This window comes from Girardinichthys multiradiatus, chromosome 13 (assembly GCF_021462225.1).
Source record: "Girardinichthys multiradiatus isolate DD_20200921_A chromosome 13, DD_fGirMul_XY1, whole genome shotgun sequence".
Lineage (NCBI taxonomy): Eukaryota > Metazoa > Chordata > Actinopteri > Cyprinodontiformes > Goodeidae > Girardinichthys > Girardinichthys multiradiatus.
Genome location: NC_061806.1, coordinates 30274575 through 30298730, shown reverse-complemented (window position 1 = coordinate 30298730; position 24156 = coordinate 30274575). Strand labels below are relative to the sequence as shown.

At 41.2% G+C, this 24156-nt stretch overlaps 1 protein-coding gene across 2 annotated transcripts in view; it reads right to left on the bottom strand.

The window, feature by feature from the left end:
• Nucleotides 1-21516, bottom strand: part of LOC124878930 (major histocompatibility complex class I-related gene protein-like) — a 28013-nt gene extending 6497 nt beyond the window's left edge. The window contains exons 1-3 of one of the 2 annotated variants that reach the window (XM_047383125.1): nt 20662-20786; nt 20458-20573; nt 1022-1279 (exon numbers count right to left, since the gene is read on the bottom strand). In XM_047383125.1, the coding sequence (XP_047239081.1) occupies nt 1022-1279; nt 20458-20573; nt 20662-20735 (448 nt within the window). In that variant the 5' untranslated portion in view covers nt 20736-20786. Of the gene's footprint in view, nt 1-1021; nt 1280-20457; nt 20574-20661; nt 20787-21372 lie in introns of those variants that run through there. The other variant, XM_047383126.1, reaches the window with a different exon arrangement.
• Between the last annotated feature and the right edge of the window lie 2640 nt (nt 21517-24156).

Genomic DNA, 24156 nt, shown 5'->3' with positions numbered 1-24156 from the left:
AAAACACAGATTATTGTACGTATCATCAAATGTTAGACGAGAAACAGTTTAATATACGATTCAGGATGTTTTTATTATTTATTTCAACTTGATTTCTGATGTTTTCTATAAAATAATTTTTATATTTATTGTGTTTCATGGTGTCATTTTAATAGAAGTTGCTGCAACATTTAATAGATTAAAAAAACTAAATAAGAGATAAAATATGAAATAAAGTTCACGTCTATAACTGATCTCAGCTCATCTCATTTTATTCTCATATTTTAAACATTTTAATTTGTCAGATTTTTGTGCTTTTCTAGATAGAAATTATGCTCTCAGCATTGAACAAGGACCATTTATTAAAAGTTTAAAATAAACTCTGTTATTATTTTATAAATGAAGCAACTTTAACCTGGGAGATAAACTGCAGTAAGTTTTAAAGTTCAGAGAAGCTCAGAACTCTGACAATGACTTCATGTTTCAACTCCTCCATTATTTGACCTTCATTCTGACATCAGTTTCATCAAACACCAGAACCAGATCTCCTAAAGAGGACCTGAGTTATAAACTAACACTGAGTCAACATTAATACATACCTGCTCTAATCACATTCAACTATAGTTTCTGTTTAGTTTCTTCAGTGAAGGATTCTGTACATCTGAGTAATTCAGAAGGATTTCCTCAGAAATAAATAAAATAAAGAGGTTCTGGTGAAAATAAAGAACTAAATATTGATTCTATATTTAAACCTTTAAAATGGACAATATTAGGAATTTAAACAATGTTTAATATCACTGATAAACACTGATGATGAAGATATGCTGCTACTGAAACACCACATTTTACTCAGTTTAGCTTCTAGTTCTAAACAAATATTTAACAATTTTATTATTCCTGGAAGTGACTCATTCAGCATTATATAGGTTAATAAAAGGAGTGTTAAGTAAAGTTTATCTAATTTTATTTCTGTGTGTGTGTGTGTTGTATATCTGCCATAAACAACTAAATAAAAAAGATTAATAAATAGTGAGAGACAAACCTCTAGTTTGGTTGAAGAGCTGCTTTAGATTTTCAATGAGGGCTTTGAAGTCCTGCTGTTCACCCAGACCGATTCGAGTCCATGTCTCAATGTCTTGCTCACTATTCTTCCTCATCCAGTCCTGTCTGGGCTCTGCTTTCTGGGTGTTGCTGTCATAGTAACCAATCTGGACGTCATCAATCAAACCAACAACCACAAACTCTGGGAAGTTTGGGACTTGAGACGATGCAGTGAAGAAAAAATTCAGGGAGTGGATCACTGGAAAAACGACAAGATTCTGATTAGAGCTTAAAAAATAAAACCAAAATTATTTAATTCACCACTTAAAGTAAAATGACCCATAGCATTATAATAATACCAAAATAATAATTGAAATTTTCATTAAAAGATCATCCAATTTTATCTTTATTTATTTATCTATATTTTTTACATTCAGTTTCTTTTTGTAATCAACCTTTAATATTACTTTTTAATGAGGGTTCATAAATGGCTCCACTCATTGTGCTTCATGTTTATCTCTATGTTTTATTTTAAAAACTAAATTAATTCGAAACAATATTTTTGTTTCTTCATCTTTTTTAAAGCTACGAGTTTCATCTAGTTTTCTTTTCTAAGTTGGTTGTTTCACACATCCTGACTGTTAGCTTTTTATAGAAAATACAATAAATATCCACTGACCTCAACCTATGAGACATTTCAGATTCCAAACATTTTGGGGTCTACCTGATATTAATTAATTTAATTTAACTTTTAAGTTGTAAGGAAAAAATGTTAGATTTAGTTTATTGGGCGTCACTCCCACCATTTTGGTCAGGTAAACAACTCTACTGCGCAGCGGCGGGCGTCAAAGCTGACGTCATCAGAGCTTATAAAACACAGAGGAAACAAACTTTTAGCTGCCAGTTCCAGATGTAGTTTACGAGACTACGGAGAGGAGGCAATCTCTGGAGAATAGAAGCTCGCTGACGGGTTAATTTTCCTCCACGCAGCCATTCCTGGAAGAGCTTGAAAGCTGGAAATCTGTCTGATACAAGAAGATCAGAAGATTCATATTCCCTGATATAGAAGACCATTAGACGCAGCCAGGCACAAGTGAAGCCCACAGAGGTTTGTACCCAAGGAGACGAGTTTCCCCTTGTTTTTTAATCAACTGCAACTGTTTCTGATATTTTCCCCATTTTTGACAGATGAGAAGTTTGCCGTTTTTGAGTTGATGCTTGACACTCTGGGTCCCCCTGTTTTTTTTTTTCAGAACAACAACCCATCCTCAAGCAGGTGAAGAATTTCGTTCTTTTTATATTAAATCGGATAGGTGTATTTAATCCAAGGTATTAACTCGTTGCAAGCAATATTGACTGAAGTGTTTTATGCTGAACTGTTTTGATTGCACGGTGGCGCAGTTGGTAGCACTGTTGCCTTGCAGCAAGAAGGTCCTGGGTTTGACTCCTGGGGTTCTTTCTGCATGGAGTTAATGTTCTCCCCTTGCATACGTGGGATTTTTCCGGGTACTCCGCCTTCCTCCCACAGTCCAAAAAAAAAAAACATGACTGTTAGATAAATTGGTCTCTCTAAATTGCCCTTAGGTGTGCATGGGTGTGTGTGTGGTTGTTTGTCCTGTGTGTGTCTGTGTTGCCCTGCAATGGACTGGTGACCTGTCCAGGGTGTAGCCTGCGTCCCGCCCATAGACTGCTGGAGATAGGCACCAGCTTCCCTGCAACCTGCTATGGAAGAAGCGGTAGAAAATGTCTGACTCTTGAATACTGTGGAAGTGCAACAAGCGGTTGAACTCAAGTTGGATGCATCACCAAACAGCCAGGAGTTACAGCTGAACTTTGGAAGTTTTTTATTTGAAACAGACTGCAGTCTGGACCTCGTGGCCTGGCTCCATCATTTTATTACCCTTGGGGTTTTTCCACCGAGCTCCCGCCTTAGAGTTTTATGACCCCTTGTTTGAGATTTGGGGTTATGAGCTGCTAGTGGCTAAGGAGCGTGGCCCTACCGCTCTACCAGCTGATAGATGGTCAAGAAACACACACAGAGAAAGGCTTCACAGCGCAGTGGTTTTTGATTATCTTTCCAAGTTAATCCAAATTGTTGTGTTATTCTCATTTGTCCATAAACTGCTGGTTTGATCTCCATCTACCCTCCCACACATATCTTTATTCTTGATTAGTGAACCCCTTTTTGTAGAATAGTGCATGCTTAGTTAGGTGAATGTTGTTGGACCAGAATAGTTCAGTTGTAAGAGGGACTATTAGTTTAATACATTTTCACATAGATAAAGAGACAGTGTTTGCGTTTATTTTGTGTTAGAGTGATTATCTGTCAAGATAAGGTTAGTGTCTCACCATTCGGTAAAACGATTGATAACACAGTGACATTTGGCGTGGTTTTGGTTAATAATTATCAATTATTAATGATAATTAACTAATTGTAATTATTACATGCTGTGAGCCCAACATTCACACCACCAGAGTGTATTTCTGATCATTATTCGTAAGAAATGATTTTTAGTTAGATTAAATTTCTTCTAAATTATGATTTTTAATTATAATTTCTGATAAATATTTATAATCATTAATCTTAAATCCTACATAAATGAATAAATAAAAATGGTACAATGGCAAAGTTGTAGGCAGATATATATACCTGTAGATAAGACAATCTACAGGTTTTAATTTTGAAAATTCTATATCTACATACATTGATCTATATAATATATATATCTGCCTGATGAGCTTGGGCTTTATCCTGAGCCTCTAGTAGGAATAGGCTCTGTGCACAGGCGTAGGGACGTACTTCCGGTTTTGTCTAGAAGTCGGCATTTCAGCTTCCGGCTTATTTCCTGTTCTCATCTGAGAGGTAAACAGCAAAAATGAGTGTTCACACCGAACGCGGATTTTGCGATAGGAGCAGCCGATTTACATGTTATCCCTATGTAGAGGCGCGTTCAGGAGCGGAGCGGCGCGGTGCGAAGGAGACGGAGGACGCAGCGCAGACGGCGCGCCGAGCGAAGCGGGAGCAGAGCAAGAGCGATGGACAAGTTGAAAAATCTGAACTTTTTCCTAAATTCACGTGGCATCAACCAATCAGGGACTGGATGTGGCTGTGACATAGAGAGAAAGGCCGCAGCGGAGAAGAAGCAGTTGTCAATGATGGAGGACCAGATCATAGTGGCGGTGTGCGGCAAGCCAGAGTTGTATGACTCAACTAATTACTTTTACCAAGGCAAGTACAGAAAGGACCTGGCCTGGTTATGTTTAGGCACAAATATCTTATATTTAGGAGATGTGGACATTAAAAATGGGCTGTTTTTTTACTGAGCTGAGATTTATTTACTCACCGAAGACAGATAGACAGGCGTTCAGCAGCGGGGATACAGCGCCGGTAGTTGGTGTCCCGGAGGCCGATTCGTCTCCCAAAGCGGGACAGCAGATCTTCGAACTGGGTCCTGGATAGATGGAACTACCGCTGAAATCGACCGTCATCCAGACACAGCTCCTGGAGTAGGTGGTGGTAATCTCCGAACTGTTCCCGTCCCTGAAGAATCTGGTGAACCCAGGGACGTTGACGTCGGCGACGTTTTTCGGCTCTCCACAGATAAAACACCGTAATTAGGTCCGTGAAATCCATGTCCGCCATGTTCAGTTGAAACCAGCAAGCAGCAGATGGAAGCTCCTCCTATTGGATGACGCGGCAAAGCATTGTAGCTTGTTGCCAAATGGCAACGCGGAGTTCACGCGGAATGTCAAGTGGGCAAAAGCACACAAATGACACGAAATATTCACAGAATCTGCATTCGGTGTGAACACACCATTAGAAACCAAAATTCAGACAATGGTGTGTGGGTCTAAGGAGCACTGCTGTGTGCCGCTTTGCTCGGCTTCAGGTCGCTGTAAAAGTCATTTGAGCTTTCATTGCTTCCCCAAAGACCCCAGCCTTTGTTCACGATGGCTTCAAAAAAAAAAGAAAGGGATTTTTGGTGACTCCTCACACCAAGGTATGTAGCCGACATTTCAAGGAGAATGAAATCATCGCTACAGAAAAATTCAGGAGTGTAAAAGCAAAAACCAATAGATGGAAAAAGAAATAACACAGCTTAAAACCATAAACACTGAGCTGACAAAGAAAGTTGAAGATATTGGAAGGAAAACTGCTGAGTCAGAACGTTATAAAAGAAAATGGAATCTGCCCATCATCGGCTTAAAAGAAGAAAAAGAAGAAGACACAAGACAGATAGTTGTGGATATCATCAAGAAGATTATGCCACACTGGAAAGAAAAGATGGACATGATTCTGGACACAGTACACCGACTTGTCCTAATAACTCTAATCGCCCACGACAGATCATCATCGAGTTTACTGGTCAAATCTTCAGGGATGAACTCTGGCGCTCTTCTAAACAACACCCCACCTGCAGAGAGCTCAAGATCCGTTTTGCTGAGGACCTCATTAAAGAAGACTGGGAAGTGCACCTCTCTGTGTGGCCCAAGGCAGAACAAGCCTGGAAAGCTGGGATAAAGGTGGTCTTTAAAGGCCCATATGCATTTATCAATGGACGAGTTACACCATAATTGCAACTATAATAGATCCACAAACTATGTAAGTTCAGGAAACTTTAGTATTTCAGGAGTTTTGCTACCTGCAGTTAATTTTCTTCTCAGGTAACACCCATTCAAGTTTAATCATTGTTTCTGTTATTAATTTTGTATGTTTCACCTGAAGAGTGAACTTTCACTAATGTCCATAAACGCAAAGGGCTTAAGAGATATAAATAATAGGAAAAGTATGTTTTTATTTTGTAAAGGGAAATGTGCAAATATAATATTTTTACAGGAAATGCATTCAAAACATGAGGACGTCAACTTATGGTCCAACCAATGGGGAGATGAAGCCTTTTTCTGTCATGGCACATCAAGGTCAGCAGGCGTCGCTATTCTGCTAAAACACTTTCAGGGTCAAATAATTTCACACAAGATGGATGAATATGTTCACTAGTTAATCCTTACTGTTTGTTTAGATAATTACATTTTTATTTTATTAAATATATATAGCTATAATAATCTAAGTAATAAAAAATACTCCTAGAAGCAATAGCCCTAGAACTAGGTCACTTCAACTTAACATATTTAACAAACAAAGTTATAATTGGAGGTGATCTCAACCTTGTTCAAGATGAATTGTATGATAAATGTCCTTCTAAACATGGTTCTAGTTACCCAAACACAATTTTCAAAACTTTTTGTAGTGAACAAAACCTAGTTGATGCGTAGCGTCATCTTAATCCCCAAGGTATAGAGTTCTCATGGTTTAGTTCAAATAAGAAGTCAAGAATTGACTACTGGATTATAGCCATTGAGTCATGGACCAATGAAATCACTTCTGACATTTCTGTTGCGCCTCTGAATGACCATAGTCTTATTTCCTTACAGATAAAACCTAAATACTGGAAACCAAAATCAAATAAATATTGGAAATTACTGCCAAGAAATATGAGAATTAATCTTGAAATAAAGGACTCATAAGAATTAAGAAGTCCAATCCAAAAATGGGAATTTCTAAAATATGAAATCAGACAGTTTTCCATCTCATTTAGCAAACAAATTAAAAAGGAACTTCAATAAAAAGAACTTGATATTATTCAACAACTTAATATATACTGCAATAAATCTAAACCCTTGATGGAAGATAAACAAAAAATATTAACTCTACAACCTAAACTAGATGAAATGTATATCCAGAGGGCCAGAGGAGAATTTATTCGATCAAGAACCAGGTGGATTGAGGAGGCTGAAAAAAATTCAGCCTATTTCTATAAATTGGAAAAAAAAAAAAAAAGACAACACAACGCTATAAAATTTCTAATTATAAATAATGTAGAAACCAGCAATGAAACACTAATAGCAGCTGAATGTTCTTTAATTTTATAGCAATTTATACACTTCAAACTTCTCTGAACAAATCTCTCACACCTTCCTGAAACACATTGAAACATTTATCCCAAAAATAGAAGATCATTTCAAACAAACCTATGATAGTAATATCAAAATACAATAACTTTATAAGACTGTTAATTGCTTATCAATAAATAAAGCTCCTGGGCCAGATGGTCTTACAGGAAACTTTTAGAAACACTTTTAGGAAGACATAAACCTATTGCTATATCAGGTTTTTACAGAAATCTTTAGAAATTATAATCTTCCTCCTACTATGAGAGAAGGAATTATTATTACTATCCCCAAACCAGACAAAGACCCAAGAATTATTGAGAATAGACGACCCATTACACTTTCGGATTATAAATTGCTAACTTATATATTTATCATGCGCCTCCAAACAGGAATTTCAAATATTATTTCAAATTCACAATCTGGCTTTTTAAAGGGAAGATCAATAAATAACAATATTAGATCAGTAATGGACATAATTGAATATAGAGAAATGATCAGTGATGACGGCTTTATTCTTTTTTTAGACTTTTATAAAGCCTTTGACTCTGTTGAACACCAGTTTTTATTTTCAGTTCTTGGAAAATGTGGGTTTGGAGACAAATGTATTAATTTAATTAGAGGGCTGTATCAGAACATTAGCAGTTGTGTAATGCTACATAAATGTACCACAGGTAGATTTAACATTAATGTTGCAATTCCACACGGCTCTCCAATTTCACCATATCTTTTTATTTTATCAGAAATGCTAACAATTTATCTAAAAAATTGTAATGACCTTGAGAAACTGAATATTTTTTAACAGAATTAATCATTGCCCAATTAGCAGATGACACTACCCTTTTCTTAAGAAATAACAAAAACATTCCTACAGTAATTGACAAAATCCAATGATGTTCAGTAATAATAATAATTTCCAACATTCAATAATATTTTTCACAAATTAAAAAAAAAATTTGGAAAAGTTAAGAACTCTGTTGTAACTTCCAATACAACCAAAAGCTAAAAAAATGCACTTTAAAATGTTAAATGCAACTTACCCCTCTAAAGAATTACTAAGAAACAGATTTAATATTGAGGATAATAAATTCTCATTCTGTGAAAATGATATAGAAACAATAGACCATAATTTTTACTACCGCAATAAACCAAAACATTTTGGAATAGTTTAGAAAGTTGGACCAACCAACAATTATACTTACAGAATCTATTTCTAGAGGTATAATAACATTTGGAATATTACTGAAGAACAAAAAAATTGAACTCTGTTATAATCTTATATTTTGTTTGGCAAAATTCTTTATTTCCCCTCCTTGAAACACCATCTTAACGTGGTGGAGGGGTTTCAGTGCTCGAATGATCCTAGAGGCTATGTTGTCTGGGGCTTAAATGCCCCTCGTAGGGTCTCCCATGGCAAACAGGCTCTAGGTGACGGGTCAGACAAAGAGTGGTTCCAGACACCTTCATGAGGACCATAAAATTGACGCATGTGATGTCGCCCGGTACAGCGGAGCCGGGCTCCCACACTGGAGCCAGGCCTGGGGTCGAGACTCGTCGGAGAGCTCCTGGTGGCTGGGTTGCTCCTCATTGCACCCGGCCGGGCCAAGCCCAAACGAGACACACAAGGCCATCCCCCAGTGGGCTCACCACCTGCAGGGGGAACCATGAGGGACCGGTGCAAAGAGGATTTGGCGGCGGACGAAGGTGGAGACCTCGGCGGCCCGATCTCCGGATGCTTAGGCTGGCTTTAGGGACATGGAATGTCACCTCGCTGGGGGGGAAGGAGCCTGAGCTTGTGCGGGAGGTCGAGTGATATTGACTAGAAATAGTCGGGCTCACCTCAACGCACAGAGTGGGTTCTGGAACCCATCTCCTCAAGAGGGGCTGGACTCTGGAGTGGGGACTCTCTTCTACTCTGGAGTGGCCCGCGGGGAGAGGCAGCGAGCTGGGGTGGGTTTGCTTGTTGCTCAGCGCTCTCGTGTTGGGGTTTACCCCAGTGGATGAGAGGGTCGCACCCCTGTGCCTTCGGGTTGGGGACAGGTCTCTGACTGTCGTTTCGGCCTACCGGCTGAGCGGTAGTGCGGAATACCCTCCCTTCTTGGCGTCCCTGTCGGGGGTGCTGGATAGTGCCGGGGACTCCATTATTCTGCTGGGGGACTTCAACGCCCACGTGGGAAACGACAGTGAAACCCTGGAGGGGCGTGATTGGGAGGAATGGCCTCGCCAATTTGAATCCAAGTGGTGTTTCATTATTGAACTTCAAACATTCAAGATGGCGCCGACAATGGCAGCCTCGGAGCTTCGCTCTCTCTTTGTTTTTGTTTTTTGTGTGTTTTTATGTTTTTCAAGCCACAGTTCTGTGGTGTCGGGCCACAATCCTGTGGTCTCATTCAGTAGAGAGGAACTTCTCAACATCAGAGAGTCCTCTCTTGGTTTTTTTTCACCATCTTTCATTGATCCGAGGTTCACCGAGCTCCTGGCGAGTGGAGCTGCGGCTCTATATGGGATTCTGCGCCAAAAGCGTCGAAGGGGAAAGCGTGCTGGCGCGCTGGTAAAGCTCCGCAAAAGAGGACTTCACACACCACTGCCTTCAATCCACCTGGCACATGTCCGCTCTCTCAACAACAAGATGGACGAGCGGCTTCTTCTCACCGGTAAAAACACGGACCTCCGCGGATCAGCGGTTCTCTGCTTTACCGAGACATGGCTGAGTGAAAACATCCCGGACCGTGCACTCTTGATGTCGTACTTCCAGCTGTTCAGAGCGGATCGCAGCGCGGAGCTATCGGGGAAGAAGCGAGGAGGTGGAATCTGCTTTTATATAAATGAAGGTTGGTGCAGAGACGTAAAAGTGCTGGGAAAAACATGTAGCCCGGATCTGGAGTCATTTTCCATAATCTGTAAACCGTTTTATTCACCGAGAGAGTTTTCCTCGTTTATAATAATCGGCTCATATTTTCCACCGCATGACTGCACTTCTGCCGCGGAAAAACATCTTGCTGAGCTGATTACAGACGTGAAGAAAAAATACACGGACTCTTTCATCATAATACTGGGAGATTTTAACAGAGCAAACCTCTCCCATGAACTCCCCAAATACAGACAGCATATTAAGTGTCCCACCAGAGACAAAAACACACTGGACCATTGTTACACAGCTTTAAAGGACTCATATCATGCTGCTACCAGGGCTGCTCTGGGTTTTTCGGATCATTCTCTTATCCACCTCATCCCAACCTACAGACAGAGACTAAGAGCTTCCAAACCCAAGGTTCACACTGTTAACTGAGGAATCAAAGCAGATGCTACAGGCCTGCTTTGAATGCACAGACTGGACTGTTTTTGAAACCTCAGCCACTGACTTAAACCAACTAACTGATGTGGTGACATCATACATCAGTTTCTGTGAGGACATGTGTGTGCAGACCAAGACCTTCTGCACCTTTGGGAACAATAAGCCATGGTTTACTCCACACCTCAGGAATCTGCGCAGGGAAAAGGAAGAAGCTCACAGCAGTGGAGATTGGGTGCAGTACAAGCAGGCCAGGAACAAACTAACAAAGGAGATCAAAGCAGCTAAGAGAAGCTACAGTGAGAAGCTGAAGAACAGCCTTTCTACTGGTGACGCTTCGGCTGTATGGACTGGTCTGAGAAACCTGACTGCCTACAAGAGCCCCTCCACCCATCCTGAACAGAGTCGTCTCCTGGCCAACCGTCTGAATGGCTTCTACTGCAGACATGACAAGAAGCCATTCACACCTCAAATCATCTCCTCCACATCCTATTCAGGAACAAATTCCTCCCATAAAGCAACCAACCCCCCACCATCAGATCCTCTGCCTGCACTAAAGATCTCAGAGGAAGAGGTAAACAGGCTCTTTCAGCGCATGAAAACAAAGAAAGCTGGAGGACCTGATAATGTCTCCCCATTATGTCTGAAAGCCTGCGCACATCAACTTGCTCCGATCTTCACAAGGATCTTCAACAAGTCACTGGAGAAATGTGAGGTCCCCTCCTGCCTCAAACGATCCACCATCATCCCAGTTCCCAAGAAACCCACCATCGTAGGATTAAATGACTACAGGCCTGTAGCCCTGACGTCTGTGGTCATGAAATCCTTTGAGCGGCTGGTGCTGAAGCACCTGAAAGACATCACAGGCCCCCTGCTGGACCCCCTGCAATTTGCTCACAGAGCAAACAGGTCAGCAGATGATGCTGTTAACTTAGGTCTACACTTCATCCTGCAACACACCAGTAGCTCACCCAGCTCAACGTCCCAGCCTCCACCTGTCAGTGGATCAACAGCTTCCTGACAGACCGACAGCAGCAGGTGAGACTGGGGAGCATCTTCTCCCGATCCAGATCAATAAGTACTGGTGCCCCCCAGGGGTGTGTTCTATCCCCACTCCTCTTCTCTCTGTACACAAATGACTGCACCTCATCGGACTCGTCCGTGAAACTCCTTAAGTTTGCAGACGATACCACTGTCATTGGACTGATCCAGGATGGTGATGAGTCTGCATACAGACAGCAGGTGGATCGGCTGGTACACTGGTGCGGTCAGAACTACCTTGAACTGAATCCACTCAGGACTGTGGAAATGGTGGTGGACTTTCGGAGAACACCACCCCCATACACCCCACTCACCATCCTCAACAACACTGTATCGGCCGTGGACCACTTCAGGTTCTTAGGAACCACCATCTCTGAGGACTTGAGATGGTCTTCCCACATAGACACTGTTTGAAAGAAGGCCCAGCAGAGACTGTACTTCCTGAGGCAACTCAAGAACTTCAACCTTCCACAGGAGCTGTTGGTCATCTTCTACACTGCCATCGTTCAGTCTGTCCTGTCTTCATCCATCTCAGTGTGGTTTGGCTCATCCACAAAACAGGACAGGTCCAGACTGCAACAAATAATCAGGACTGCAGAGAGAATAATCAGAGCTGACCTTCCCTCCATCCAGGACTTATACAGGTCTAGGGTCAAGAAAAGAGCTGGTAAAATCTCTGCAGACCCCACACACCCTGCACATAAACTGTTTAGAGTTTTACCTTCAGGCCGTCGCTACAGAGCACTGTTCACTAAAACCAGCCGCCACAAAGACAGTTTCTTCCCCCAGGCTGTTTCTCTGATGAACATTCAATAGAGTACAAAACAACAGCATACCGATGTTGCAAATGCACCTTTTCTATTAGATATGTGTATATTGTACATTGTAAATTGTAAAATTGTATATTCTGTAATGCAGAATATTGCATTGTACATTGTATATTGTACATTGTAAATTGTAAATTTGTATATTCTGTAATGCAAAAACAGAACAAAAGAGCAAAGTGTACCGGAGTCAAATTCCTTGTTTGTATGCACGAACTTGGCAATAAAGCTGATTCTGATTCTGATTCTGTGCTAGTCACGGATTGTCCATAATGAACACCATGTTCAAGCATAAGGGTGTCCATCAGTGCATTTGGCACCAGGACACCCTAGGCAGGAGGTCGATGATCGACTTTGTTGTCGTGTCATCAGACCTTCGGCCGCATGTTTTGGACACTCAGGTGAAGAGAGGGGTTGAGCTGTCCACTGATCACCACCTGGTGGTGAGTTGGATCCGCTGGAAGAGGAGAAAGTCGGACAGATTTGGCAGGCCCAAGCGCATAGTGAGGATCTGCTGGGAACGTCTTGCGGAGCCCTCGGAAAGGAATGTATTCAACTCTTACCTCCGGGAGAGATTTGACCAGATTCCAGGGGATGTTGGCGATATGGAGTCCAAGTGGACCATGTTCTCCGCATCTATTGTCGATGCTGCTGCCCATAGCTGCAGTCGTAAGGTCTGCAGTGCCAATCCCCGAACCCGGTGGTGGACACCGGCAGTAGGGGACGGTAACAAGCTGAAAAAGGAGTCCTATCGGCTGTGGTTGGCTTGTGGGACTCCTCAGGTGGCTGACAGGTACCGTGAAGCCAAGCATGCTGCGGATCGGTTGTGGCAGAGGAAAAAACTCGGGCCTGGGAGGAGTTCAGTGAGGCCATGGAGAAGGACTACCGGTTGGCCTCGAAGTGATTGTGGCAAACCATTCAGCACCTCAAGAGGGGGAAACAGTGATAATAGCACCAACACTGTTTACAGTGGGGGTGGGGAGCTGCTGACCTCGACTTGGGACATTATCGGGCGGTGGAAGGAGTACTTCGAGGATCTCCTCAATCCTGCCATCATGCATTCCCTGGTGGTAGGAGAGGCTGGGGACTCGGGGATAGACTCTTTCATCACCCAGGCTTAAGTCACCAAGGTGGTTAAAAAGCTCCACGGTGGCTGGGCTTCGGGGGGGTGGATGAGATCCGCCCTGAGTACCTCAAGTCTCTGAATGTTGTGGGGCTGTCATGGTTGACACGCCTTTTCAACATTGTGTGGCGGTCGGGGACAGTGCCTCTGGACTGGCAGACTGGGGTGGTGGTCCCCCTTCATAAGAAGGGTGACCGGAGAGTGTGTTCCAACTATAGGAGGATCACACTCCTCAGCCTCCCTGGTAAGGCCTATGCCAGGGTATTCGAGAGGAGAGTCCGGCTGATAGTTTAACCTCGGTTTCAGGAGGAGCAGTGTGGTTTTTGTCCCGGCCGTGGAACACTGGACCAGCTCTATACCCTCTGCAGGGCACTCGAGCATTCATGGGAGTTTTCAGCTTCAGCTCAGAGTAATGTGCTGACTGGAACAGCAAAGCAACATATAATTGCGCCGCTCAAGGTGGCAGCAGGTTGGAGTAGCTCTGTTACTTTTGATTCTGATTTATTCTTTTTTGGGAGCTATTCCTCTTGTGGTGGATACAGTTGATTTTTTTTTTTGGATGATTGTCCACTCCGGTGTCTGATGCTGTGCAGCTTGGAGGATTTTTCTTAATACTTTCTATTTTTGGACGTTTGTTATGATGCATTGCCATGGCAACGGGGTTGTTTCTTACAACCGGGAGCAGCTGATTAATATCTCAAAAGCTCAAATAATACTTCAACTACAACCCCAAATCCCTGATGAGTTGAAAAGGAGACGCTGTGGATGCAGAGCAGGAGCTAAGAGAAGAGAGAGAAAGGGGAAGTTCAAACCATCTCTTCCGTCAATTATGATGGGCAATGTGAGATCGTTGGGAAACAAGTTGGATGAACTCCAAGCCCTACAAAGGACCCAGCCAGAGTACCGGGCATGCAGTATTATGTGTTTTACTTAGACATGGCTGCAGGATCATATCCCCGACTCCAGCGTCTCTCTGCCGAGCTTTTTAACCATACGAGCAGACAGAGATTTAAAGAGGAGCGGCAAATGTAAAGGAGGTGGACTGGCAGTACTTGTGAACAACAGATGATGTAATCCAGGACATGTAACTGTGAAGTGTCATCTCTGCAGTCCAGATATTGAACTGTTGGCAGTACGTTTCCGTCCATATTATTTACCCAGAGAGTTCACCAGTGTTATTTTGGCAACAGTTTAAGTTCCACCTTCCGCTGTTGCCGACGCTGCATGTGATGCCATCAGCTCAGTTGTTGCTAAGCTACAGACACAAAACCCCAATGTTTTTGTGGCAATTTCTGGTGATTTTAACCATGCTTCACTCTCTGCTACACTTCCAACGTTTCAACAGTTTGTCAGCTGCTCTACCAGAGAAAACAAAACATTGGATTTGTTTTATGCAAATGTCAAGGACTCATACATCTCTACAGCAAGACCTCCTCTAGGCAAATCAGATCACAATCATGTTTTTCTCTGCTCGAAATATAAGCCCCTTGTTATGAGGCAACCTGTAATAAAGAGGACTGTGAGAAAATGGTCACAGGAAGCTGAAGAAGCTCTGCAAAGTTGCTTTGAGGCTTCAGACTGGGACGCACTGTGCCAGCCACATGGAGAGGACATCAATGCCATGACTGAGTGTGTAACCGACTATATAAACTATATAAACTGTGTGGATAACATAATCCCCACCAGAACCGTGAGATGCTTCCCCAATAACAAACCTTGGATCACCAGTGACCTGAAGGACCTGCTTAACAAGAAAAAAAGAGCCTTCAGAGAGGGAGACAGAGAATTATTGAGGAGTATACAGAAGCAACTTAAAGTCAAGATAAGAGACAGCAAGGAGGTGTACAAGAAGAAGCTGGAGAGCAAGCTCCAGCAAAACAATATCAGAGATGTGTGGACAGGGATGAAGAAGATCACAGGCTTCAAGCAGAAGGATGATCAGACCGATGGAGGTCTGGACAGAGCCAATGAACTGAACACATTCTTCAATAGGTTCAGTTCAGAAACAAGCTTCGCATCCTCCTCTCCTGCTCACACCCAAACAGACATTCCATCTTCCTTTGACCCACAGGACCCACAGCTGTCCAGTAACACCTCACATTTTTTATCTTCCACCTCAGCCCTAGACCCTTCTGCTTCCACATGTTTGTCTTCAACCATATCAGAAGATGGTGATGCTTCCTTTGCTTCCCCCTTCCACCTGTGTGTCTCAAGAAGTCAAGTGAAGATGCAACTGCAGAGACTGAATCAGAATAAGGCTGCAGGTCCAGATCATGTCAGCCCTAGAGTCCTGAAGGGCTGTGCAGAGCAGCTCTGTGGGATTCTGCAGCACCTCTTCAACCTTAGCCTGGCCCAGAAGAAGGTTCCGGTGTTGTGGAAGACCTCCAGTCTTGTTCCGGTACCAAAGAAAACTCACCCATCAGTCCTCAATGACTATAGACCTGTTGCCCTGACATCTCACATCATGAAGGTCCTAGAGAGACTCCTGTTGGCCCACCTGAGTAAGCAAACAGTAAATCATCAGGACCCACTTCAGTTTGCTTATCGCTGTGGAGTTGGGAGTTGAAGATGCCATCATACACCTGCTTCAACAAACCCACTGTCATCTGGACAAAGCCAGCAGCACTGTGAGGATCATGTTCTTTGATTTCTCCAGTGCATTTAATACAATCCAACCTGATTTGCTTTGTCAGAAACTCCAGAAGACTCAGGTGGAGGCCTCAACAATCTCCTGGATCAAAGACTACCTGACAAACAGACCACAGTTTGTGAGACTGAAGGGTTGTGAGTCTAACCAGGTAGTCAGCAGCACAGGAGCACCACAGGGGACGGTACTCTCACCATTCCTTTTCACTCTGTACACCTCAGACTTCCAGTACAAGACAGACTACTGTCATTTGCAGAAATACTCGGATGATTCTGCAGTCGTGGGGTGGATCAGAGATGGACAAGAAGCTGAGTACAGGAAGGTGGTGGACCGCTTTGTGGCATGGTGTGGAAGCAATCATCTAATTTTGAACGTGACTAAAACAAAGGAGATGATTGTAGATTTTAAGAGAAACAGGAATAAGTCAAAAACTATTTCTATCATGGGAAAAGAAGTGGAGGTGGTGGAGGAGTATAAATACCTCGGTGTTCACCTGGACAACAGACTAGAGTGGAGATGCAACTGTGAAGCCATCTACAAGAAGGGACAGAGCAGACTGTACTTCTTGAGGAAGCTTAGGTCCTTTGGTGTTTGCAGCAAGATGCTGCATATCTTCTATAAGTCTGTTGTGGAGAGTGTGATCTCTTTTGCCATCATCTGCTGGGAAAGCAGCATCAGAACCAAGGACTTAAAAAAGCTCAACAAGCTGATAAAAAAGGCTGGCTCTGTTCTGGGGACTCCTCTGGAACCTCTGGAGATCATTGTGGAAAGACAGATTCTTCATAAAATGAAGAACATTATGGAGAACCCTGAGCATCCTCTTCATGAGACTGTCCTACAACAACAGTGTCTTCAGTCAGAGGCTTCTTCAGATCTGCTGTAAAACGGAGTGCTACAGGAGATCCTTCCTGCCCACAGCCATCAGCATCTACAACGTCTCTTTGAAGAAACCTTCATAATGAGCTACAACATTTAATTTCCCTTTGGGAATAATAAAGTATTTTTGAATTGAATTGAATTGAACATAGTGGTTGCATAATGCAGGACCAGCAACACATGTGCAGCTGTGGTGAATCAGCTCCACAGGACTGGGATCTTTCAGTACCAACTGCATAAATAAAAATGGCGTAGTAAATAGTTATTCATCTGAGTTTCGTCACTCATCAACCATTCTTTCAGGACACATTCTTGTTGATCAAATATTTTCTATATCTAATGTTCTATAATCATAGACCAGTTGTGTATTTTTATGTTTGATTAAAGTATGTTGTATGAATGCCAAGAGTAGGCTAGTACATTTAGAAAATCACAAGATTATATCTTAAATGAATGGCTGAGGTGAAGAAAACTTAATTTAAAATGCATTCAACCTAGAGGGGACCAGCTAGGTAAACATACCTGCCTAACGTTAATAGGGCTGTAAATGTATTCTTTAGATTTGAAGGAGCGAATAAACATGAATGACCATAACTGAATCCACTGTAACACCGGATTAAAATAAATTAACAAACATATAAAACAAGCATAAGATGAACAAGAATGCATGCATCAAATAACCCAATGGGGACCAGCAAGGCTAAACTCACCTGTTAAACTCACATGCCAATTATAGTAATTTCCATTTTGTACTCCTTCACAAATTAATTACCACCATAGCTAAATCCCCATGAACATTAGGAACACCGGGTTATTGAACTAACAAGCTTAAAACTAGACTTATCAACCTCAGCTTCACCCTACATTTAAACTGTGAGGTTTCTCAGCTTTCTTCATATCCCTGTAGCACAGTGTCCCTAACAACAACTTCACCTGTGTCCTGAACTTTGCTAGAAACTGAGAGGGGCAGAGTGTTAGTACACTGATCAAAAAACATCTGTTCAGTTTAAATGAAGAAAAAGTTGTTTCAATAACATTAGTACACTAAAAATAAACACGTCGCTAACTAGCCATTAGCCACTAACAGATAGCCAACACCGCACTACATCAAACTAACTTACTTACCCTCGTAGTTGTGCTGATAGTTTGAGATATACAATTTGAATCCTTTGTTACACTTTCTTGTTGCAGCAGGAGACCCAGGGCCTCACGTACGAAACGTATTTACGCACAAAAATCTTATGGCGCAATGTTTTACGCTCAACTCAACATGTACTAAAATCAACGTTGCGTAAAAGCGTGCGTAAATACACGCAAACTTGAGCATGTACATCACTTAATACATAGTTGGGGCTCCTTTTGCCTGGATTACTGCAGCAATGCGGTGTGGCATGGAGTCGATCAGTCTGTGGCACTGCTCAGGTGTCATGAGAGCCCAGGTTGCTCTGATAATGGCCTTTAGCTCAGCTGCGTGAAGCTGACACCCCACCCATGTGAAAACTTATAGATTGAGCGGTTAGTGCGCCGTTTGTGCCGTAAAAATTTTCCTTTGTGCCGCTTTGGTTTCTGAGATATTGAAGACTATTTTTTAGGTCATCCAAAGGTCACCATTCCCCAACCCTCCTCCAAATCAAACCAGATTGGTCTACCTTTTTAGTGCTCCATTTGCTGCTTTCGTCTCTGAGAAATTATGAATTATAATTTCGGCCGATGACGTCACCAACACCCCATTTTGCTCCAAATTGAACCGGAGTTGTCTCATGTTTTAGTGCTTCGTTTGTGCAGGTTTGTGCTGTTTATGAGATATAAGTTTTAATTTCAGATGATCACGATTTCACCTGAATTGATTACGTCCGTCTCTGCCAGACAACACCACCTTGTGTGGGAATGGATTTCACCAGCTGCAGCCAACCTTGACAGGAACTGATGACGTCTATGACCTGCGACCGTTATAATGTAATGTGTATAACATTTATAATAACTAATATCTGATGCTGCTCAGCCTGTTGTCTTCTTAAAATTCCTTTATGCTTTTGTGTGTAAATTTGTTAAAGAAAGTTTGGTTAAGAAATATATTGTGTATAATGTAGTTTAACTTTAATCAATGAAATTTGTAATGCATTGTTTTATTTGTCAATCACATTTCTGTTCATAGTTGACCTATTAAATGTCTTCAAGGTTCATGAAAAAGAGCATTTTTTTTGTAATTTTAATTATAAATAAGGTTCTCACCCAGTGTCTGCTGTGCTGCAATCTGCCCCGGATTAGGAGAGATGAATGGATGGATGGATATTGTAGTCATGCATTCAAGTAAATACACAACTGGTAATTTAGTTTGATGTCCACACTTTTGATACATGTTGAAATGAAGACTCAGCTAGGCTTTGTCTTACAGATATGACATTCATATTCATTCATGGATGCTTTGGAGCATCTGTGATCCTAGAGGGCTAAGGAACATTTTCAAAATTGAACAGGTACTTTCAGTTGCAAGCCAAGTAGTAAAAATAATAAGGCATTTTATTTGGTGGCATCATTCAAGACACCAAAGAACACTTTCCAACTTTAAAAACGATAAAATAATTATAATAAAACAAACTGAAACTGAAATTAAGTACTATTAGAAATGGCTAAGAAATGAAAGTGAGAAGGCTAACTTGAACAGATGGTTTTTGGGTTGTGATTTGAAGGTTGTAAGTAGTAAGTGTCCAGAGATTGCTGTAGATTGATGTTTTGTGGATCCAGACAGATTATGTAGACCAGAATTAATCTTTTGATCAATGCTAATCATAGATTTTGCTTTTTTATTCTTTAATTATACACCCAGACAGCCATCGGTAGACAGGAATTCCCTTTTTGCAGTACTCTCAAAAGAGGCCATACTTCAAAATGTCAAAATAGCCACGCCACCTGCCACTGCCTGGACAGATCTGAGTCAACAGCAGGAACACAAGATGTCTGCAAAGGCCCTGCATACCTCGGTGAAATTAAACAGACACCAGGCATCTGGTCTTCTTTGGAAATTAGTGATCAGGAAAGTGTTTCTGAAAGTAGTGTTGACACAGAGTTAGACTCAGGTTGCATTTCTTCCAGAAAAGTTCTCTTTGAATTTAAATTTATTCCTGAAAAAGTAGAATACAACAACAAGCTTTCTCAACTGGGAAAAGGGAATACACCACTTTGAAACCTGGCACTTGGACTCATGTCATAACTGATCAGATTTGGAAGAAGGTCAAAACACGTACATTTGTGTTCCAAAGAGCCAAGGTCAATCCAACTGTCAGCAGCACCTACATAGAGATCGGAGGCTCCTGTAAAGAGTATCGTGGCCATGTTGAAATGACGTGACAGACAGCCAGCAGTTAACAGTCCAATGGTGCTTCAATGTTCCATCAAAGTCAGGTCCTTTTATTCCAGGCAAAGAGATTCAATTTACCCTTTAATCTTTAAATTATATATTACAGCTCTGTAAATACATTTTAAATACTTTATATAGAAAAGCAGAAAAATAGTACAATTATGGTACCAGGGCCCAATCCTACTCCTCTCGTGGGTGAAGGTGGAACATACAGAAACAAAGAACCATCATCACTATATACTCTATGCTCCACCTTGTTACATGAGACCGAGCACAAACCTCAGTGTTTCAGTAAATTTACATTCCAAGTGGTTACTGTCTGGAAACCTGCATAAGGGCTGTGTGATGGCAGGATGGAACCAGCTGTATGGAGGTCAGCAAAGGCAGCAGATCTGATGGAGGTTGGAGATCCAGAGCCAAGCCACCTAACTAATTTTGCCACACTGTGGAAAGTCAAACAAGAGAGAAACCCTTTGGATTTAGGGGACAAAGATCCCATCGTATCTTTGCAAGTACTAAAATATAGCACACCTCACAGTGGAAGCGTTGCAGATCCTGGACTGGACAAGTTTTTCTGTCACCACTGGAGTCATACTCAGCTGCATGCGTTCAAGACGTTGTCCAGGAAATGTAGTCCAAATGGCTCAATAAAGTCATGTGATCATCTGAAATTAAAACTTATATCTCATAAACAGCACAAACCTGCACAAATGAAGCACTAAAAATGAGAAAACTGCGGTTCAGTTCGGAGCAAAATGGGGTTTTGGTGACGTCATCGGACGTGATTATAATTCATAACATTTCAGAAACGAAAGCAGCACAAACGACAGCTTTAACGGGACAGACGGAGCACTAACCGCTCAATCTATTTGCAATTAGTAATAATAATTCCTTCATTTTAAGGGCTGCTAAGATAAAAGTAGAGGGACTGAATATTTTTATAACAGATCATTGCACTTTATTGATGGTCCCTACATGCAGGTCTCACATCAGCTGAATATTGTAAAAGTTATTTGTTGCGCTCAAAGGACGACCTTTGTTTGATTAGAAAGAATCTAGTCTGTTGTTCAGCTCGCCTCAGTTACAAAAAGCTACAGTTTGTGTTTTAATAAAGCTTCGTTTGAGACGGAGCATCTGAATCTGTGGATTTTGATCCAACTTTACTGAACTAGTCAGTATTTCACTGCGGTCCAACCGGCCAATAACAACCAGAACAACATATATCAGATGTTTTTTACTTACCAGTCGCAACTTTTCTTAGATCAAGAAGAAACAGGAACACGAAGAAAAGCATTTTAACACCGGGATCTTTGACGGCTGTGTTTTCTATACGCTTACTATAGTCCAAGAGGGAAAATGGCTTCATTCTCATCTAACGGAATGGCCCCTGCTTGGGTATTTCGGTGGGCGTCTGGGTTGGTGCCAAGGGTGTAACTTTGGCTCCAGCATTGGGGGGTTAAGTTCTCTGACTAGTTGTTTATTTATTGAATCATTTAATTTTGTAAAAGGATTCAGGCCAGTTTTGCGTTCCTGTTTTAGAAATTCATTCTAATGCTTTTACTGTAATTTACTTTTCTGTTTTCTTTGTATTTACTTTGCAGTTTTTCTGTTCCACATCAGTTCAGCAATTAATAAAAAGCTACTTTTACTTCATCTTTTTTCTAACACAGAACCAAATATTTAACATTTTTAGAGCAGCTTCATATTCATGAATGCTGCATTGTGGTGTTTAAGCTTCACAATAATTTGACTTGGTTTGGATTTTTTGTTAGTTGTTTAACTGAAGGATGAAGATTAACAGTTTATAACTGATGAAAAAAAGAGATTTGGCTGAAGCAGATAAAGACGCATTTTGTGACATTTAGAAAAAACTTTCTGCTCAGTTTGCTCCAACTAAAGTTGTTCTTAAACTCAGAGAAATTGTGTTTACTGTGGCTCAAATAAATGTGCTTCTTATCTCATCTATGTTAATGACTTTTTTATCTTTTACTCTCTCAGTCTCTCTCCCACATCTGAGGCTCAATTGTCAGAATTTCTTACATTTCTAAAAATAAAACTGCCATAAAATTGATTTTCTTAGAGTTTAATGGAATGGTAAGGCCCTAAAAACACATTTATTTATTTTATTTATGCTGTGAGCTATCCCAACATTTCATTAAAATATGTTCCTCCCTTCATGAACTTTTTGACTAAAGATCCTCCTGTTCTCTCATTAAAAGTTGCCCTTTACAATCTCTGTTTATGTATTTTGACCTCTGTTTATTCCTGCGGTCATGCCAGTCAACGCCAGCTCTCTCTTAAAGATTAGCTTTGCCCATACAAGGTGCATTATTGTAATGGAGCAGAAAGGACCCGATCCTGGCAACGGTTGAGAAAATAAGAGGAAAACAGAAAAATAACCTTCAGTACATTTATATTAATGACATTTTTACAACTTTCACATTAATTCAGTCTTCTTAAGGTTCCTGAACAAAACCAATAACACTGACCAGTTGCAACTTGTTGTCTTGGGAAATTATGAACCAGTTCTCTTCTTTCAACAGCATATTTGGTGCATTGTGTCATCAACTGTTCAGAATCAAAGACTAAAACAGAGAAAATAAAAGTCACTGTAAAAGTAGATGCAAAGTTTTTAAAGGTGAAAAATCCATGCTGATCTTGGACATGATGAAGGTACATCTGAGGGAGCTTCTCAAAACATTATCTAATATTTATATTACAATGGATTGTCAGTCTGATAGCAAATGGTCAGGAATTTAAAGGATTCATTACCACTTTAAATACAACACCAGATATTATATGCATTTAAGAAACATGGTTCAAACCATCATTGGATTTTATCATTCATGCTCTGTGTCATGTAAGGATAGGGTGAATGGGAATGGAGGATGATGTTCCATATTTAGTGAGGAGACTTTAATCCACACAGCACTTTATGTGGGAGTCAGGATGACAGTAACAGGGCAATGAGAAGCCATAATTGAAGGTAAGGAGTTGGTTGGTATTGTTGGAAAATATTTAAAATACTTAATAGGGTCTGCATTGCTATGCTCAAGTTAGGTTTAATAATGTGTGAAATAAAATGTATTGTGTAACTTAGTGGCTTACTCAAAACAGGCCGCTGTGTATGTGTGTGTCTGACTTGGATGTGGTCAGCCCGGCACCAGTGAAGATATTTCTGTACATGTCTGAAAATAACAGCCAAAAGTAGAATAACAGGAATGTTGTGAAGGTCGAACAGACAGTTGAATGCCAGGTGTAAGAGTTCAACTGATACTCAGCTAAAAATATGTGTTTTTTCTTTGTAATTGTACACGCCTTGCTTTTGAATAAAAACCCTGTTCTGTGGAGGAAAAGTCAGAAGTGTTTCTGATGACTCAACTGGAACACCTCTCCCCGGCCGGGCAGAAGAAACTGTGCAGACTCTGTGCTTCCTTTTATTATTTAGTTTTACTAAAACAATATAGCATATGACTTAGCTTTACCAAAACAAACGAGCACGCAACAGTTTCTGGGAACAACTCCATCAACTTGGTGACTCCTGACGTGATTTTGGGAAAAGCAGAGAGATTCGGATAAAACAGAGAATCTACCAACGGACATCTGGCACCGGGTACCCGTCACAGCATATTAAGGTAAAGCAGAAACCTGTTTAAATCAAATTCTGCTTTTGGCATTTTTCAATAGGCTTAAATTAAATGGTGTCTTATGTCCAAGTAAGTTGAAAACTCTGCTAAATTTATTAAATAAGAAAAATGTAAGGGAATCTGAACGAGGTTAAATAATAGTATTAATAGTTTAAAAAAATAAAAAGAGGTTGAAGATTTTTTCCTGAGTTTGGCAACTCCACGTTTTTTGACGAAAATCCATGATTGTGCTGGGTTTGAGGCCCGTAGTGTGGGAAACTACGAATTCTGAAAGCGGTTTTAAATAGGGTTTGAGTCCCTTTGAGCAGGGTTTGAGTCCCTGAGAGTTTTATGTTTAAAGGAGTCAGAAGCTGAGATCGGGCAAAACACAAAGGTTTGA